Source organism: Meleagris gallopavo, chromosome 27 (assembly GCF_905368555.1).
Source record: "Meleagris gallopavo chromosome 27, MGAL_WU_HG_1.1, whole genome shotgun sequence".
NCBI lineage: Eukaryota > Metazoa > Chordata > Aves > Galliformes > Phasianidae > Meleagris > Meleagris gallopavo.
Genome location: NC_139430.1, coordinates 2,752,694 through 2,772,416, shown reverse-complemented (window position 1 = coordinate 2,772,416; position 19,723 = coordinate 2,752,694). Strand labels below are relative to the sequence as shown.

The window sequence follows — 19,723 nt, the reverse complement described above, 5'->3', positions numbered from 1 at the left end:
GATCCTTGAGGTCCCAACCCAAACCGTTCTGTGATTCTGTGCTGCTTGGCCACGTGGAGCACAGAGTGCAGCAGCAGAGATGGGGGTCGGGAGCACTGCATCCATTTGGGGTCCTTGGAGGCATCTCCAGCCCTGCACTCCCTGACGCTGCTGACGCCAATGGTCCCCACAAATCCTCCTTTAGGGACTTCCTGGGGTTCAGAAGGAATTTCTGGGCAGCCTGGGCTGCTGTGAGACGTGGAGGTTGGTGGCCCTGCGTGTGGGGGGGGGGTTGGAGCTTCGTGATCCTTGAGTCCCTTCCAACCCTGGCCGTTCTGTGATTCATTCTGCGATTCTGTGATCCAGCACTGCCAGGACCCACAGCGGTTCTCAGCCCTTCATCTTTCGGGGCAGGTATTTGGGTCGGATGCTTTCCTTCTCATAGGAAGGCCAAGGGCAGCGATCAAACACGGAGGTTTGTTTTCCAATTTTGGCATCTCAAGGAGAGATTCAGGGCGCAACCCAGAGCCCTGCAAGCGAACCTTAACCCACCAACCCATCCCAGCTCCACCCCATCAGTGCTGCTCATCCCAGCAGCTGCAGCCGTACCTGGAAGCTGCCGAAGCAGCTGCCTCCAGGCAGCGTGACGTAGCAGACGTAGGGCGGGCTGCTGGCTGGGACCATCTCATACACCACCAGGGCTCCGTTCTTCAGGTCGGCCCCACGCGACTGCTTCATCTGCCAGAACTCCTGCAGGGCCTCCACCACGTTCACTGCGGGGCAGAAGAGGGGCTCAGACACCAAACACGGAGTACAAAGCTGCTGTGCACGGGGATCCCTGGTACAAAAAGGACACAGAGCTGCTGGGACGGGTCCAGAGGGCCACAAAGGTGAGCAGAGCACTGCTCCTGGGAAGGAAGGCTGAGGGAGATGGGCTCGTTCAGCTTGTGGCCACCCAGTACTTGGAGGGAGTGGAAGAACAGGAGGGGGAACGGCTGCTGACATTGATAGTGGTAGGGTTGATAGTGACAGGACAAAGGGAATGGTGTTAAAGTGAGCCAGGGAGGTTTAGGTTGGATGTTAGGAGAAGTTTTCCACCCAGAGGTGGGGAGGCACTGGAACAGGTTGCCCAAGGAGGCTGTGGATCCCCATCCCTGCAGGTATTCGAGGCCAGGCTGGATGTGGCTCTGGGCAGCCTGGGCTGCTGGTTGGTGACCTGCACACAGCAGGGGTTGGAACTGATGGCCATCGTGGTCCTTTCCAACCCAGGCCATTCTATGAGTCAATGATTCTATGGGTCCTTATGACACCCTGTGGGTCCTTATGGCACCCTGTAGGTCCTTATGGCAGCCTGGGCTGCTGGTTGGTGACCTGCACACAGCAGGGGGTTGGAACTGATGGGCATCGTGGTCCTTTCCAACCCAGGTCATCCTATGAGTCAATGATTCTATGGGTCCCTATGGCACACTATGGATCCTTATGGCACCCTATGGATCCCTATGGCACCCCATGGATCCTTATGGCACCCTGTGGGTTCTCAGGGCAGCCTGGGCTGCTGGTTGGTGACCTGCACACAGCAGGGGTTGGAACTGATGGCCATCGTGGTCCTTTGCAACCCAGGGGATTCTATAAGTCAATGATTCTATGGGTCCCTATGGTGCCCCATGGATCCCTATGGCACCCTGTGGGTCCTTATGGCAGCCTGGGCTGCTGGTTGGTGACCTGCACACAGCAGGGGTTGGAACTGATGGGCATCGTGGTTCTTTGCAACCCAGGCCATTCTATGAGTCAATGATTCTATGGGTCCCTATGGTGCCCCATGGATCCTTATGGCACCCTATGGATCCTTATGGCACCCCGTGGATCCTTATGGCACCCCGTGGATCCTTATGGCACCCCGTGGATCCTTATGGCAGCCTGGGCTGCTGGTTGCGACCTGCACACAGCACAGGGTTGGAACTGATGGGCGTTGTGGTCCTTTCCAACCCAGGTCATCCTATGAGTCAATGATTCTATGGGTCCCTATGGCACCCTATGGATCCTTATGGCACCCCATGGATCCCTATGGCACCCCATGGGTTCTCAGGGCAGCCTGGTCTGGTGGTTAGCGACCCTGCACACAGCAGGGAGTTGGAACTGATGGGCATCGTGGTCCTTTTCAACCCAGGCCACCCTATGATCCCCTATGAGGAGCTGGGATGGCGCTGGTGTCAGAGTGCCAACCCGACGGGAAGCACAGCGTCAGCAGAGCTGCTGCTATCAGCACGGGGAGCAGGCAGAGAAGCGCTGCTCTACGGAATGGCTTCTGAAAGGAAAGCTCTTCTATTCCACAAAGTGGAGGGAGCAGATTTTACAGGAGGGCTCTCAGCATCCAAAGGGGTTGGGCTCCTCTGCAATAGGGAACAGCGGTTGAGGTTGGGTGTAAGGGAGCATCCCATGGCAGCGGAGGTGCTGCTGTCGTTGTGCCATCCCTGGGCACTGCAAGCAGCCCCGGAGCCACCTGAGCCAGCACAGCTCTGCCTGAGCACTGCAGCGAGTTGGAAATACAGCCCTCAAATGTCCCTTCTGACTCACGGACGTTTTCCCATCACCGCCTCGTTGTGCCCATCAATGCCTCGTTGTGCCCATCAATGCCTCGTTGTGCCCATCCCCGCCTCGTTGTGCCCATCCCCGCCTCGTTGTGCCCATCACTGCCTCGTTGTGCCCATCAATGCTTCGTTATGCCCATCAATGCTTCGTTGTGCCCATCAATACCTCGTTGTGCCCATCAATACCTCGTTGTGCCCATCCCCGCCTCGTAGTGCCCATCCCCGCCTCGTTGTGCCAATCCCCACCTCGTTGTGCCCATCAATGCCTCGTTATGCCCATCCCCGCCTCGTTGTGCCCATCACCGCCTCGTTATGCCCATCCCCACCTCGTTGTGCCCATCAATGCCTCGTTGTGCCCATCCCCGCCTCGTTGTGCCCATCACCACCTCGTTGTGCCCATCAATGCCTCGTTGTGCCCATCACCGCCTCGTTATGCCCATCCCCACCTCGTTGTGCCCATCAATGCCTCGTTATGCCCATCCCCACCTCGTTGTGCCCATCAATGCCTCGTTGTGCCCATCCCCACCTCGTTGTGCCCATCACTGCCTCGTTGTGCCCATCACTGCCTCGTTGTGCCCATCCCCACCTCGTTGTGCCCATCACCGCCTCGTTGTGCCCATCCCCACCTCGTTGTGCCCATCACCGCCTCGTTGTGCCCATCCCCACCTCGTTGTGCCCATCACCGCCTCGTTATGCCCATCAATACCTCGTTGTGCCCATCCCCACCTCGTTGTGCCCATCCCCGCCTCGTTGTGCCCATCACCGCCTCGTTGTGCCCATCCCCACCTCGTTGTGCCCATCAATGCCTCGTTGTGCCCATCACTGCCTCGTTGTGCCCATCACCGCCTCGTTGTGCCCATCCCCACCTCGTTATGCCCATCAATGCCTCGTTATGCCCATCAATGCCTCGTTGTGCCCATCCCCACCTCGTTGTGCCCATCCCCACCTCGTTGTGCCCATCACTGCCTCGTTGTGCCCATCAATGCCTCGTTGTGCCCATCAATGCCTCGTTGTGCCCATCACCACCTCGTTGTGCCCATCAATGCCTCGTTGTGCCCATCCCCGCCTCGTTGTGCCCATCCCCGCCTCGTTATGCCCATCCCCGCCTCGTTGTGCCCATCAATACTTCGTTGTGCCATCAATACTTCGTTGTGCCCATCACCGCCTCGTTGTGCCCATCCCTGCCTCGTTATGCCCATCAATACCTCGTTATGCCCATCAATACCTCGTTATGCCCATCCCCGCCTCTTTGTGCCCATCACTGCCTCGTTATGCCCATCACTGCCTCGTTATGCCCATCAATACCTCGTTATGCCCATCCCCACCTCGTTTTGCCCATCACAGCCTCATTATGCCCAACAATACCTCATTATGCCCATCAATGCCTCGCTGTGCCCATCATTGCCTCGTTGTGCCCATCCCCACCTCGTTGTGCCCATCACCGCCTCGTTGTGCCCATCAATGCCTCGTTGTGCCCATCCCCACCCACCTCATTATGCCCATCACCACCTCGTTATGCCCATCCCCACCCACCTCGTTATGCCCATCCCCACCTCGTTATGCCCATCAATACCTCGTTATGCCCATCCCCACCTCGTTTTGCCCATCAATACCTCGTTATGCCCATCCCCACCTCGTTGTGCCCATCAATGCCTCGTTGTGCCCATCACCACCTCGTTGTGCCCATCCCCGCCTCGTTGTGCCCATCAATACCTCGTTATGCCCATCAATGCCTCGTTGTGCCCATCACCACCTCGTTATGCCCATCAATACCTCGTTATGCCCATCCCCACCTCGTTTTGCCCATCAATACCTCGTTATGCCCATCCCCACCTCGTTGTGCCCATCAATGCCTCGTTGTGCCCATCACCACCTCGTTGTGCCCATCCCCGCCTCGTTGTGCCCATCAATGCCTCGTTGTGCCCATCACCACCTCGTTGTGCCCATCACCACCTCATTATGCCCATCAATGCCTCGTTATGCCCATCAATGCCTCGTTATGCCCATCAATGCCTCGTTGTGCCATCAATACTTCGTTGTGCCCATCACCGCCTCGTTGTGCCCATCACCACCTCGTTATGCCCATCAATGCCTCGTTATGCCCATCAATGCCTCGTTGTGCCCATCAATGCCTCGTTGTGCCATCAATACTTCGTTGTGCCCATCACCGCCTCGTTGTGCCCATCACCACCTCGTTATGCCCATCAATGCCTCGTTGTGCCCATCACCACCTCGTTATGCCCATCACTGCCTCGTTGTGCCCATCACTGCCTCGTTATGCCCATCACTGCCTCGTTATGCCCATCAATGCCTCGTTGTGCCCATCACCGCCTCGTAATGCCCATCAATGCCTCGTTATGCCCATCAATGCCTTGTTGTGCCCATCTATGCCTCGTTATGCCCATCATCACCTCGTTATGCCCATCACCACCTTGTTATGCCCATCAATGCCTCGTTATGCCCATCACTGCCTCGTTATGCCCATCACCACCTCGTTATGCCCATCAATGCCTCGTTATGCCCATCATCACCTCGTTATGCCCATCACCACCTTGTTATGCCCATCAATGCCTCGTTATGCCCATCAATGCCTCGTTGTGCCCATCACTGCCTCGTTATGCCCATCACTGCCTCGTTATGCCCATCACTGCCTCGTTATGCCCATCACTGCCTCGTTATGCCCATCAATGCCTCGTTGTGCCCATCACCACCTCGTTATGCCCATCAATGCCTCGTTGTGCCCATCATTGCCTCGTTATGCCCATCAATGCCTTGTTGTGCCCATCAATGCCTCGTTATGCCCATCACTGCCTCGTTATGCCCATCACTGCCTCGTTGTGCCCATCACCACCTTGTTATGCCCATCAATGCCTCGTTGTGCCCATCACCACCTCGTTATGCCCATCAATGCCTCGTTGTGCCCATCACCACCTCGTTATGCCCATCACTGCCTCGTTGTGCCCATCACTGCCTCGTTATGCCCATCACTGCCTCGTTATGCCCATCAATGCCTCGTTGTGCCCATCAATGCCTTGTTGTGCCCATCAATGCCTCGTTGTGCCCATCACCGCCTCGTTATGCCCATCAATGCCTCGTTATGCCCATCACTGCCTCGTTATGCCCATCAATGCCTTGTTGTGCCCATCAATGCCTCGTTATGCCCATCATCACCTCGTTATGCCCATCACCACCTTGTTATGCCCATCAATGCCTCGTTATGCCCATCAATGCCTCGTTATGCCCATCAATGCCTCGTTGTGCCCATCACTGCCTCGTTATGCCCATCACTGCCTCGTTATGCCCATCAATGCCTCGTTATGCCCATCACCACCTTGTTATGCCCATCAATGCCTCGTTGTGCCCATCACCACCTTGTTATGCCCATCAATGCCTCGTTGTGCCCATCACCACCTCGTTATGCCCATCAATGCCTCGTTGTGCCCATCACTGCCTCGTTATGCCCATCAATGCCTTGTTGTGCCCATCAATGCCTCGTTATGCCCATCATCACCTCGTTATGCCCATCACCACCTTGTTATGCCCATCAATGCCTCGTTATGCCCATCAATGCCTCGTTGTGCCCATCACTGCCTCGTTATGCCCATCACTGCCTCGTTGTGCCCATCACTGCCTCGTTGTGCCCATCACTGCCTCGTTATGCCCATCACTGCCTCGTTATGCCCATCAATGCCTCGTTGTGCCCATCACCGCCTCGTTATGCCCATCAATGCCTCGTTATGCCCATCAATGCCTTGTTGTGCCCATCAATGCCTCGTTATGCCCATCATCACCTCGTTATGCCCATCACCACCTTGTTATGCCCATCAATGCCTCGTTATGCCCATCAATGCCTCGTGCCCATCACTGCCTCGTTATGCCCATCACCACCTCGTTATGCCCATCAATGCCTCGTCATGCCCATCCCCAGCTGCGTGCAGAGCAAAGCTGCTCCTTTTCTGAGGGTGACCCAAGTCCTGCGACGTCCCACCCTCGTGCTTCTCAGGGAGCAGCGACTCCTCCTGCACCCCGAAGGATTTCAGCGCAGACAGGAGCACAGAGCACACAGGGCAGCGCAGAGCTCCTCCTTCACAGCCCCAGCGCTCAGAGATCCACCGAGCCAGGGCTGCTCTGAGCCAGGGACACGGAGCAGCTCACCCCGAGCCAGGGCGGCCCCTCGTGAGCTCCTGGCTGTGCAGCTCAGCCCCGCACGGACCGCAGCACATCGGCCTCGCACGCTCAGCACAGCCGCTAAGTGCTTCCACATGGCGCTCACAGGCTGCAGACAGAGGTCCGGCAGCACAGCAGCACGGTGGCTGCCAGCCCTCCCCGCCTGCCCTGCTGTTGTAAAAGCAGAAGCTGCTGACTCCAAACGGCCCCAGTGTCTCCTCCGGGGTCCTGCGGGGGATTCCTTCCAGCAGCAGAGGGGTGGCAGGGGGACAGGGAGGGGATCGTCCCCCTCTGCTCTGCTTTGTGAGGCCCCATCTGCAGCACTGCGCCCAGGGCTGGGGCACCCAGGACGAGAGAGACAGGGAGCTGTTGGAGAGGGTCCAGAGGAGCACAGAGATGAGCGGGGGGCTGCAGCACCTCCCTGCAAAGCCAGGCTGGGGAGCTGGGCTCGTTCAGCTGGAGAAGAGGAGGCTGGGGGTGAGCTGAGTGCAGCCTGCAGGACCTCAAGGGAGCCACAAACAGGAGGGGAGGCAGCTCTTGGGAAGGGGAGATGAGAGCAGGACGAGGGGAATGGCTGGAAGTGGAGGGAGGGCAGCTTTCAGCTGGCTGGCAGGGGGAAGTTGTTTGCTGGGAGAGTGGGGAGGTGCTGGAACAGCTGCCCAGAGAGGCTGTGGATCCCCGTCCATCCCTGGAGGTGTTCGAGGGCAGCAAGGATGGGGCCCTGAGCAGCCTGGGCTGCTGTGAGACGTGGAGGTTGGTGGCTCTGCACTGGTGTGGGGTTGGAGCTTCGTGATCCTCGAGGTCCCAACCCAAACCGTTCTGTGATTCTGTGCTGCTTGGCCACGTGGAGCACAGAGTGCAGCAGCAGAGATGGGGGTCGGGAGCACTGCATCCATTTGGGGTCCTTGGAGGCATCTCCAGCCCTGCACTCCCTGACGCTGCTGACGCCAACGGTCCCCACAAATCCTCCTTTAGGGACTTCCTGGGGTTCAGAAGGAATTTCTGGGCAGCCTGGGCTGCTGTGAGACGTGGAGGTTGGTGGCCCTGCGTACAGTGGGGGGGTCGGAGCTTCGTGATCCTTGAGTCCCTTCCAACCCTGGCCGTTCTGTGATTCTATGCCGCCGCCCGGCACGCTGCGCTCGCTGCTGCTTTCACCGTGAAAACAAGAGCTCCATCCATCCCTACCCGGAGCCGGATGGGCGATGTGAATATTGCAGCACTGCTGCTCTGGCACGAGAGCAATGCTGCTCAGAAACGCCCTCTCTGTCCCTCCGTGCAGACGTGGACTGAGGCACAAACAGAGCCATCCCAGCCCCCGCCCTGCGCTGCCCACGCTGAGCTCCTCTCACCCCGATGTCTGCGGTCACCAAAAGCAAAACAGCACAAACGGCGCCAGCATCCAGCGACAGCTGCCAGATCCCAGCCCTGCCCCACTGATCTGCGGCCTATGGGGCACCGAGGGGCAGCGGGGGGGCGGGAATGGGGGAGTGAGGGGGGAGAGGGAAAAGTAGTGGGAAAAGATGGGTGAAATGAGGGAGGGAGAGTGAGAAATGGGGAGGGGGAAAGAGGGGGGGAAAGGAGAAGTGAGGGGAGAAAGGGAGAAAAGGGAGAATGAGGGGGAAAATGAGGGAGTGAGGAGGACAGAGAGGAGGGAGAGGAGTGAGGGGGAAATGGGGGAGTGAGGGGTGCGAGGGTAAAAGGAGTGGGGGAAGATGGGTGAAATGAGGGAGGAAGGGGGAGGAAGAGGGCAGAGGGAGAAATGGGGAGAGGGGATGGAGAAGGGGAAAAGGAGGAGTGAGGGGAGAAAGGGAGAAAAGGGGAAATGAGGGGGGCAGAGAGGAGGGAGAGGGGGAACAGGAGAGGGAAATGGGGGAGTGAGGGGGGAGAGGGGTGAAATGAGGGAGGGAGGGAGGGAGGGAGGAGAGGGAAGAGCGGAAATTGGGGTGAGGGGGGAATGGGAGAGCAAGGGTGGAAAAAGGGGAAATGGAGCGAGAGGGGACGGAGAAGGGAGGGGGAGATGGGCGAAATGAGGGTGGGAGGAGACGGGGGAGGGGAGCAAAGGGGGGGGAGAGGAGGGAGAAGGGGCACGGGGGGGGGGGGTCTGGGGAGGGGGATGGGAGGGAGATGGGGTGGGGGGGATGGGGGAGCCGGGCGAGCCGCAGCCCCGCACGACTGGGGGGGGGAGATGAGCGGAGATGAGCGGAGCGGTCAGAGACGCGGCGGGGAACGGCGCTGCCGGGCCGCCCCCGAGCCCCCACCCCCGCAGCCCCCCGCTCACCTCGGCCGTAGCCCTGCGTGTGCTTGGCGAAGCTCCGCACCACCGCCTCCACCGCCTCCCGCAGCACCGCGGGCGGCCCCGAGCCGGGGGGGGGCGGGGCGGAGGCGGCGGGGCCCTGCAGGCCCAGCGGGGGCGGCGGCGGCGGCAGCCCCAGGCCCGGCCCCAGAGCGGCCGGAGGAGGCGGGGCGGCGGCGGCGGCGGCGGGAGCCCCGGTGACCCCGGGCCGCAGGGAGCGCAGCGTTCCGCCCACACCGGGCTGCAGCCGCTGCGCCCGCACCGACTCCATCGTCGCTCTGCGGGGCCGCCGCTGCCAATCAAAGCGCGCGGGGCCAATGGGGGTGGAGATCGCCGCGGAGAGGGGGAGGGGAGAGAGGGAGGTGTCGGCCAATGGGATACGCGGAGGAGCCAGAGGGGCGGGGCGGAAGGAGGGAGACCGATGGTAGCGCGGAGATGCCGGGGAGTGGGCGGGGCGAGGAGGGGAGAGGTCCAATCGGAGTCGGAGAATGTCGGGGGACTGCGATGGAGGGGGGGAGATCTCGCCTTGCCAGCGCCAATCAAAAGTGAGGGACGCGAGAAGGGGGCGGGGCCTCAGAGACGGCGGCCAATTGCAGCGCGGCACTCGCGATAACGGCAAAGAGAATCAAAACGCGAAGCGGCCAAGGCGGGGATGGGGACGAGCGGGCGAGAGGACGGGCGTGAATCTGGCCAATCGGAGGGCTCCTCACCGGGATTGAGGCGGGGACTGTTACAATGGCCCAATCGCAGCCTCTGTTTTGATTCTTAGGGGCGTGCCCCAGCGCATCCAGCCAGTAGGAGTGAGAGAAACGCTCGGAGTCAAAAATTTCAGGTTAAGCAAATATCTTCGCGACAGCAGCAAAAAGTTCATTCATTATTGCGATAATGGGCGCGCGCCCCTTCTTGGCAATGGAGAAATTGCGCGCCGGAAGAAAAACAGCTTATATAACCTAATATACAGTTTATATAACGGGAGGGTTATAAATTCGGTAAAGGCCTGCAGTACATAAATAACGGAAATCCAAAATAACGGGAACTTCCACTGCAAAAACAAACGCAATCCACCCTCGCAGGAGCCGCCTATGCAGCCTCCAGCCACCAGGTGGCGCACGTCTCTTTGACCCAAAGCGGCTTCCGGCACGTCGCCGGAAGTGGCGGCGCGCCGCTCCCCGCAATCGGGAGCGCCATGGAGACGTGGGTGCGCTTCAGCGCGCAGAGCCAGGCCAAGGAGCGGCTCTTCAGGTGCGGGGCCGCCCGGCTTCCCCTCCGCGGGGCCCGGCGGCCGCTCGCCGTCCCTCCCCGGGGCCCGAGCCCCGCCCGCCGTTCCCCCGGTCCCCCTCCGGACCCTGAGGCCGCGCTGTCTCCCGCAGGGCCGCGCAGTACGCGTGCACGTTGGCCGGGGACGCGCTGCGGAGGAACGGGGCGAGCCCCGCACTGCTGAGCAGCGTGAGGCGGCTGGAAGCGCACCTCAGCCTGGGCCGGAAGCGTGAGTGGGCCCGGGCCCGATTCGGGTTCGGGGGGGCTGCGTGCGCGTCCTCCCCCGCGGGCCGTTCTGATTTCCGCCCCCCCGTCCCGCAGTGCTGCGCCTCGGCAGCTCGGCCGACGCTCTGGAGGCGGCGAAGAGAGCGATCCACCTGTCCGACATGGTGCTGCGCTTCTGCGTCACCCTCAGCCACCTCAACAGGGCCATGTACTTCGCCTGCGACAATGTCCTGTGGGCGGGGAAGGCGGGGCTGGTGCCCAGCGTGGACCAGGAGAAGTGGGGGCAGAGATCCTTCAGGTGAGGGGGGGGCGGCGGGGCGGCCGGCTGAGGAGCACAGAACGGGAGGCCAGCGGGGACAGGGAGGGGATCGTCCCCCTCTGCTCTGCTTTGTGAGGCCCCATCTGCAGCACTGCGCCCAGGGCTGGGGCACCCAGGGCAGGAGAGACAGGGAGCTGTTGGAGAGGGTCCAGAGGAGCACAGAGATGAGCGGGGGGCTGCAGCACCTCCCTGCAAAGCCAGGCTGGGGGAGCTGGGCTCGTTCAGCTGGAGAAGAGGAGGCTGGGGGGGAGCTGAGTGCAGCCTGCAGGACCTCAAGGGAGCCACAAACAGGAGGGGAGGCAGCTCTTGGGAAGGGGAGATGAGAGCAGGACGAGGGGAATGGCTGGAAGTGGAGGGAGGGCAGCTTTCAGCTGGCTGTCAGGGGGAAGTTGTTTGCTGGGAGAGTGGGGAGGTGCTGGAACAGCTGCCCAGAGAGGCTGTGGATCCCCGTCCATCCCTGGAGGTGTTGGAGGGCAGCAAGGATGGGGCCCTGGGCAGCCTGGGCTGCTGTGAGACGTGGAGGTTGGTGGCTCTGCATTGGTGTGGGGTTGGAGCTTCGTGATCCTTGAGTCCCTTCCAACCCTGGCCATTCTGTGACTCTGTGAAGAACAGGGGCTGGAAGGGACCTTTGGAGCTGCCCCTGCTAAAAGAGGTTCCCTGCGTTGGGGTCACGTGCAGATGGGTTTGGGTGTCTGCACAGGAGACCCACACACCTCCCTGGGCTCTGCTCTGTGGCACTGCCACCCTCACAGCTCCGTTCTTCCTCATGTCCACTGCTCACATCTCCATCAGCCGTCTCTCCTCCAGGCCAGCGGCCCTGGGGCTCTCAGTCTGTCCCCACCAGGACACCGTTGGCCCTCTTGACCACTTGGGCACGTTGATGGCTCAAGGGCAACCTGTCGTCAAATACCAGCCAACTATTGGCCAACCACGACACCATTGGCCTTCTTGACGACCAGGGCACACTGCTGCCTTGTGGCCAATCTGTAGTCAAATATTGGCCAGCTGTTGGCCAACCAGGACACGCTGCTGGTTCCTGGTCGCCCTGTTGGCCCGCAGGACCACTGGGGCCCGTTGATGGCTCATGGTCAACCTGTAGTCAAATATTGGCCAGCTGTTGGCCAACCAGGACACCGTTGGCCATCTTGACCACTGGGACACGTTGGTGAGCCCTTGCTCGTGGGCAGCCTGTAGTCAACCAACCTGTAGTCAACCGTTGGCCAACCGTTAGTCAACTGTTGGCCTCCTGTGCCACCAGGACACGCTGCTGGCTCGTGGTCGCCCTGTTGGCCCGCAGGACCACGGGGGCACATTGATGGCTCATGGTCAACCTGTAGTCAAATATTGGCCAGCTGTTGGCCAACCAGGACACCGTTGGCCATCTTGACCACTGGGGCACGTTGGTGAGCCCTTGCTCGTGGGCAGCCTGTAGTCAACCAACCGTTAGTCAACCGTTGGCCAACCAGTCAACGGTTGGCCTCCTGTGCCACCAGTGCGCACCGCTGGCTCGTGGTCGCCCCGTCGGCCAGCAGGGCTGCCGAAGCTCTCTGTGAATCTGTGTGAATCTCTGTGAATCTCTGTGAATCTCTGCTTCTGAGCTCCTCCACGCGCAGCGCCGTTCGTCAAGCTGTGTTCCGGCGCCGCTCAGCTCTGCGCCCGCCGGAGCCGCCCGTGGTGCAGCACCGCTCTGCCCGCTCCCTCTTCTTCCAGGTATTACCTCTTCGCCCTCATCGTCAACCTGAGTCGCGACGCCTACGAGATCCGGCTGCTGATGGAGCGCGAGGCGAGCGGGAAGCGCGGCAAGGCGGCCGAGAACGGGCAGCAGCGGGCGCGGGGCGACGCGGGGCTGCAGCCGCTGGGGCTGAGGCTGCAGGTGCAGCTGCGGCTTCTGCTGCGCGTCCTGCGAGGGAACCCCCCGCTGCTGCTGGACCTGGTGAAGAACGCCTGCGACCTCTTCATCCCGCTGGACAAGCTGGGGTTGTACCGAAGCGGCCCGGCTTTCGTGGGGCTGTGCGGCCTCACCTCCTCCATCCTCTCCATCCTCGCCATCCTCCATCCTTGGCTCAAACTGAAGCCGTAAAGCTGCCGGACGGAGGTTTGTGGCCGCGCTTCGGCGCTCACCCGGAGCCCTTTGGACACTTGGAGTTGGTTTTAAGGAAGGCTGAGCTGCCTGCGGCCCCGGCGCGTCGGTGTGCCGTGGGTCCGGCGCCGCTCCCCGCTTCCAACACGGCAGAGGGGGCTGCGGGACCCCCGGCGCGGCGGGGAGGAGCGGTGCCGGAGCTGTTGGACCGGCTGTGCGTGGTGCTGGGCTCGGTTTCGACCCGCGTCTCCGGGGTGGAGGCCGTGGGCTCCGCGCCTGCTGTGCGTTTGTGGGGCAGAACGGCTCAGCGCTGCTACGGAACTGCGATGCGGCTCCCAGCACGGCTGGGTGGGGAATGGGCCAGAAGCAGGGAGGTGGGCAGGGGGCGGGTGGGGGGGAGGGGGCAAAGATGGGGTGGGAAAGGGGGCAGTTGGGGCTGGAGGGGCAGAAATGGGGCTGGGAAGGGGTGAATTAGGTGTGGGGTGGGGAGCGTTGGGTCTGGGAAGAGTTGGGTCCGAGTAGGGCAGGAGTGGGTGCAGGAAGGGGCAGTTGGGTCCTGGAAGGGGGCAGTTGGGGCTGGAAGGGGGCAGTTGGGGCTGGGAGGGGGCAGTCGGGGCTGGAAGGGGGCAGTTGGGGCTGGAAGGGGGCAGTTGGATCCTGGAAGGGGGCAGTCGGGTCCTGGAAGGGGGCAGTTGGGGCTGGGAGGGGGCAGTTGGGGCTGGAAGGGGGCAGTTGGGGCTGGAAGGGGGGCAGTTGGATCCTGGAAGGGGGCAGTCGGGGCTGGAAGGGGGCAGTTGGGTCCTGGAAGGGGGCAGTTGGGGCTGGAAGGGGGCAGTTGGGGCTGGGAGGGGGCAGTCGGGGCTGGAAGGGGGCAGTTGGGGCTGGAAGGGGGCAGTTGGATCCTGGAAGGGGGCAGTTGGGGCTGGGAGGGGGCAGTTGGGTCCTGGAAGGGGGCAGTCGGGGCTGGAAGGGGGCAGTTGGGGCTGGAAGGGGGCAGTTGGGGCTGGAAGGGGGCAGTCGGGTCCTGGAAGGGGGCAGTTGGGGCTGGGAGGGGGCAGTTGGGGCTGGAAGGGGGCAGTTGGGGCTGGAAGGGGGCAGTTGGGGCTGGAAGGGGGCAGTTGGATCCTGGAAGGGGGCAGTCGGGGCTGGAAGGGGGCAGTTGGGTCCTGGAAGGGGGCAGTTGGGGCTGGAAGGGGGCAGTTGGGGTCTGGAGGGGGCAGTCGGGGCTGGAAGGGGGCAGTTGGGGCTGGAAGGGGGCAGTTGGGTCCTGGCAGGGGCAGTTGGGGCTGGAAGGGGGCAGTTGGGTCCTGGAAGGGGGCAGTTGGGGCTGGAAGGGGGCAGTCGGGTCCTGGAAGGGGCAGTTGGGTCCTGGAAGGGGGCAGTTGGGGCTGGAAGGGGGCAGTTGGGGCTGGAAGGGGGCAGTCGGGGCTGGAAGGGGGCAGTCGGGTGCTGGAAGGGGGCAGTCGGGTCCTGGAAGGGGGCAGTCGGGGCTGGAAGGGGGCAGTTGGGTCCTGGAAGGGCCGCTGTGGAGCCGCTTCCATCGCAGCCCGGCGTTTTGTGCCTCGGAGGTCCGTTGCGGTGCAGGCGCTGCACCGTTCTTAATAAATTACCGCCTGCGTTAATTGCGGTCCCCTCGGGGTCGCGCCGCTCCGCTGTGGGGTTCAGTGCCCGCCCCCCACGTTGGCAGTTGTGGGGTGCGGAAATTCCCCCCCCCCCCCATGTGTTCCCATCACCAGCACGGCTCGGGTTTGGCTGGGGTTCACCCCACGCTTCGCCCCTCAAAAAACCCCACAAACAACTCCTGCCCCCCCAGCCCTACGCCTCAAACCCCGTAACCCCACCCCCAAACCCTACAAACTGCCCCGCAAAAACCCTGCAGCCCAAACCCCGTTCACCCCACAACCCCGCACCCCCACCCCCCCCCCCGGGCACCGCACCCCAAACCCTCCCCTCCTGCACCCCCAGACCCCAAACGCTTCCCCTCGAAACCGCAAACCTTGCCCCCCGCAGCCCCAAACCCTGCATCCCAAATCCTCCAACCCTAAACCTCAAACTCTGGGCCCTGCACCCCAAAACTCTGCTTCCCAAATCCCCCAACCCTACAGCCCCCGAAGCCCTGCCCACACGCACCCCATAACTCTGCCCCCTCGGCCCCCCGCCCCAAATTCCCAAACCCTGCCTTTCCCAAACCCTCCAACTCCGCACCCCAAATCGCCCCAAACCACCCCAAACCCTACACCCGGTTCCCCAAACCCCGTGCCCCAAATCCCTCAACCCTAAACCCTGCACCCCAAACCCTGCGCCTCAAGTTCCCCAACTTTGCACCCCAAACCCTGTGCTCCAAACCCCAAACCCTGCTGCCCCAAACCCTGCCCTCCTGCACCCCAAAACTCTGCCCCGAAACCCTGTACCCCAAATCCCGAATCCTGTTCCCAAATCTTGCAACTCAAATCCCAACCCTGAGCCCCCAAACTCTCCCCCCTGCACCCCAAAACTCTGCAGCCCCAATTCCTGAGCCCCAAATCTCCAAACCCTGCACCCCAAACCAGGCTGCCCCGAAAACAACCCAACTCCAAACCCCAAATCACCCCAAACCCTGAATGGCCAAACCCTGCACCCCAAACCCTGCACCCCAAACCCTGCACCCCAAATCCTGCACCCCAAACCCTGCACCCAAATCCTCCACTTTGCACCCCAAACCCTGCCCCTAAAACCCCCACACTGTGCCTCAAATCCCCCGACCCTGCTGCCCCAAACCCCGCCCTCCTGCACCCCAAAACTCTGCCCCCAAAACCCTGCACCCCAAATCCCTGATAATTCACCCCAAACCCCCAAACCCCAATCCTGCCCCCCTGCACCCCACAACTCCACCCCACACAGGGCTCCTCGCCGCTTTGGGGGCAGCCCAGGGGGTCCCTATGGGGAGGGGATCTGTGGGGTCTGCGTGTGGGGCACAGAGGGGACAATGGGGTCACAGCAATGGGGCGGAGAGGAAATGTGGGGCACGGGGGGGGGCGGGCCGTTGTGTGTCCCAATGACAACTATGGGGTTTTGTCCCCCTGACACCAATATGGGGTTTTGTCCCCCTGACACCACTGTGGGGTTTTGTCCCTCTGACACCAATATGGGGTTTTGTCCCCCTGACACCACTGTGGGGTTTTGTCCCCCTGACACCAATATGGGGTTTTGTCCCTCTGACACCACTGTGGGTTTTGTCCCCCTGACACCAATATGGGGTTTTGTCCCCCTGACACCACTGTGGGGTTTTGTCCCCCTGACACCAATATGGGGTTTTGTCCCCCTGACACCACTGTGGGGTTTTGTCCCTCTGACACCAATATGGGGTTTTGTCCCTCTGACACCACTGTGGGGTTTTGTCCCCCTGACACCAATATGGGTTTTGTCCCCCTGACACCACTGTGGGGTTTTGTCCCTCTGACACCAATATGGGTTTTGTCCCCCTGACACCACTGTGGGGTTTTGTCCCCCTGACACCAATATGGGTTTTGTCCCCCTGACACCACTGTGGGGTTTTGTCCCCCTGACACCAATATGGGGTTTTGTCCCCCTGACACCAATATGGGGTTTTGTCCCCCTGACACCACTGTGGGTTTTGTCCCCCTGACACCAATATGGGGTTTTGTCCCCCTGACACCATATGGGGTTTTGTCCCCCTGACACCACTGTGGGGTTTTGTCCCTCTGACACCAATATGGGGTTTTGTCCCCCTGACACCAATGGGGTTTTGTCCCCCTGACACCAATATGGGGTTTTGTCCCCCTGACACCACTGTGGGGTTTTGTCCCCCTGACACCAATATGGGATTTTGTCCCCCTGACACCACTGTGGGGTTTTGTCCCTCTGACACCAATATGGGGTTTTGTCCCCCTGACACCAATATGGGTTTTGTCCCCCTGACACCAATATGGGGTTTTGTCCCTCTGACACCACTGTGGGGTTTTGTCCCCCTGACACCAATGTGGGGTTTTGTCCCTCTGACACCACTGTGGGGTTTTGTCCCCCTGACACCAATATGGGGTTTTGTCCCTCTGACACCACTGTGGGGTTTTGTCCCCCTGACACCAATGTGGGGTTTTGTCCCCCTGACACCAACATGGGGTTTTGTCCCCCTGACACCACTGTGGGGTTTTGTCCCTCTGACACCAATATGGGGTTTTGTCCCCCTGACACCACTGTGGGGTTTTGTCCCCCTGACACCACAGTGGGGTTTTGTCCCCCTGACACCACTGTGGGGTTTTGTCCCCCTGACACCAATATGGGGTTTTGTCCCCCTGACACCACTGTGGGGTTTTGTCCCCCTGACACCACTGTGGGGTTTTGTCCCCCTGACACCAATATGGGTTTTGTCCCCCTGACACCAATATGGGGTTTTGTCCCCCTGACACCACTGTGGGGTTTTGTCCCCCTGACACCAATATGGGTTTTGTCCCCCTGACACCACTGTGGGGTTTTGTCCCCCTGACACCAATATGGGGTTTTGTCCCCCTGACACCACTGTGGGGTTTTGTCCCTCTGACACCAATATGGGGTTTTGTCCCCCTGACACCACTGTGGGGTTTTGTCCCTCTGACACCAATATGGGGTTTTGTCCCCCTGACACCACTGTGGGGTTTTGTCCCTCTGACACCACTGTGGGGTTTTGTCCCCCTGACACCACTGTGGGGTTTTGTCCCTCTGACACCAATATGGGGTTTTGTCCCCCTGACACCACTGTGGGGTTTTGTCCCTCTGACACCAATATGGGGTTTTGTCCCCCTGACACCACTGTGGGGTTTTGTCCCTCTGACACCAATATGGGGTTTTGTCCCCCTGACACCACTGTGGGGTTTTGTCCCCCTGACACCAATATGGGGTTTTGTCCCCCTGACACCACTGTGGGGTTTTGTCCCCCTGACACCAATGTGGGGTTTTGTCCCCCTGACACCAATATGGGGTTTTGTCCCTCTGACACCACTGTGGGGTTTTGTCCCCCTGACACCAATATGGGGTTTTGTCCCTCTGACACCACTGTGGGGTTTTGTCCCCCTGACACCAATATGGGGTTTTGTCCCTCTGACACCAATATGGGGTTTTGTCCCCCTGACACCAATATGGGGTTTTGTCCCTCTGACACCAATATGGGGTTTTGTCCCCCTGACACCAATATGGGGTTTTGTCCCCCTGACACCACTGTGGGGTTTTGTCCCCCTGACACCAATATGGGGTTTTGTCCCCCTGACACCAATATGGGGTTTTGTCCCCCTGACACCAAAGTGGGGTTTTGTCCCCCTGACACCAATATGGGGTTTTGTCCCCGTGACACCACTGTGGGGTTTTGTCCCCCTGACACCACTGTGGGGTTTTGTCCCCCTGACACCACTGTGGGGTTTTGTCCCTCTGACACCAATATGGGGTTTTGTCCCCCTGACACCACTGTGGGGTTTTGTCCCCCTGACACCAATATGGGGTTTTGTCCCCCTGACACCAATATGGGGTTTTGTTCCTCTGACACCACTGTGGGGTTTTGTCCCCCTGACACCACTGTGGGGTTTTGTCCCCCTGACACCAATATGGGGTTTTGTCCCCCTGACACCAATATGGGGTTCTGCCCCACTGACACCAATATGGGGCACCCCATACCGCCCTATAGGGCACGGACCGGACCCGACCCCCCTCCAGCCGTTTCTGGCCGGGGGGGGCTGTGTGACGTGGCCCCACACCGCCTGCTCCCATTGAGACCCCACCTGTCCCCCCCCCCCCGCGTCCCTTTTGGGGCCGTTTCCTCCAATTTTACCCTTTTCGCAACAAGACGACGGAAGGCAAAATCCTATAAACTCGATCTCAAAACAAACAAACAAAAAAAAAAAAACGAAAAATAACTTTTTCGAATGAATTTTTTTTCCCCAAAACCACCCAAAAACGGCGGATCCCGCCCCAAACCGCGCGGCCCCGCCCGGTTATTTATAGCGGCCTATGGGGCTCGGGGGGGGGGAGGGCAGAAATCCCATATAAATGGTTTTTTTGTAGGAAAAGGGAGAAAGGAGAGAGGTGGGGGGGTGAGGAGCCGCGCACCGAGAGCCATGGGGCGGCCCCCCCCGGCGGCAGCGCTGCTGCTCACGGCGCTGTGGGGTCGGTGTGGGGCGAGGGGGGTTTGGGGTCGGGTTTGGGGTCGGGTTTGGGGTCGGGGATCCCATGGCGAGATCCTGAGGGGGGTGGGGGACCCCATGGAAATGTCCCATAGGGACTGGGGGGGCTTTGGGGTTGGGGGGTCGGGGTGTCCCGTGGGAAGTCCCGTAGGGATTGGGCTGTGGGGTCGGGAGGGGGTTTGGGGTTGGGGGTCCCCAGGGGGAGATCCTGTGGGGAGTGGGGGAAAAGTCCCATAGGGACTGGGGGGGCTTTGGGGTTGGCGATCCCATAGGGGCTAGGGGGAAGGTTGAGGGCGGGGAGGTCGGGGGAGAGCTTTGGGGTTGTGGGTCGGGTGGCCTGTGGAAAGTCCCATAGGGATTGGGCTGTGGGGTCGGGAGGGGGTTTGGGGTTGGGGTCCCCAGGGAGAGATCCTGTGGGGAGTGGGGGAAAAGTCCCATAGGGACTGGGGGGGGCTTTGGGGTTGGCGATCCCATAGGGGCTGGGGAAAGGTTGAGGGGCTGGGGGGTCGAGGGGGAGCTTTGGGGTTGTGGTTGTGGGGTCGGGGTGTCCCATGGAAAGTCCCATAGGGATTGGGCTGTGGGGTCGGGAGGGGTTTGGGGTTGGGGTCCCATGGAGAGACCCCGTGGGGGGTTGGAGACCCCATGGAAATGTCCCATAGGGACTGGGGG

The 19,723-nt window shown here is 61.0% G+C and overlaps 2 protein-coding genes across 3 annotated transcripts in view; one reads left to right on the top strand and one right to left on the bottom strand.

Moving 5' to 3' along the window:
- LIX1L (limb and CNS expressed 1 like) overlaps positions 1 to 9,357 on the bottom strand; it is a 25,725-nt gene extending 16,368 nt beyond the window's left edge. Inside the window, exons 1-2 of one of the 2 annotated variants that reach the window (XM_085209592.1) lie at positions 9,013 to 9,357; positions 589 to 752 (exon numbers count right to left, since the gene is read on the bottom strand). In XM_085209592.1, coding sequence (XP_085065718.1) covers positions 589 to 752; positions 9,013 to 9,298 — 450 coding nt within the window. In that variant the 5' untranslated portion in view covers positions 9,299 to 9,357. The remainder of the gene's footprint in view (positions 1 to 588; positions 753 to 9,012) is intronic. The other variant, XM_085209593.1, reaches the window with a different exon arrangement.
- A 757-nt stretch (positions 9,358 to 10,114) lies between these two features.
- Positions 10,115 to 13,289, top strand: PEX11B (peroxisomal biogenesis factor 11 beta). Its single transcript, XM_085209813.1, has 4 exons — positions 10,115 to 10,269; positions 10,398 to 10,513; positions 10,606 to 10,807; positions 12,539 to 13,289. The coding sequence occupies exons 1-4, from the start codon at positions 10,214 to 10,216 to the stop codon at positions 12,906 to 12,908; spliced, it is 744 nt and encodes a 247-aa protein (XP_085065939.1). The 5' UTR covers positions 10,115 to 10,213; the 3' UTR covers positions 12,909 to 13,289.
- Positions 13,290 to 19,723: the final 6,434 nt, after the last annotated feature.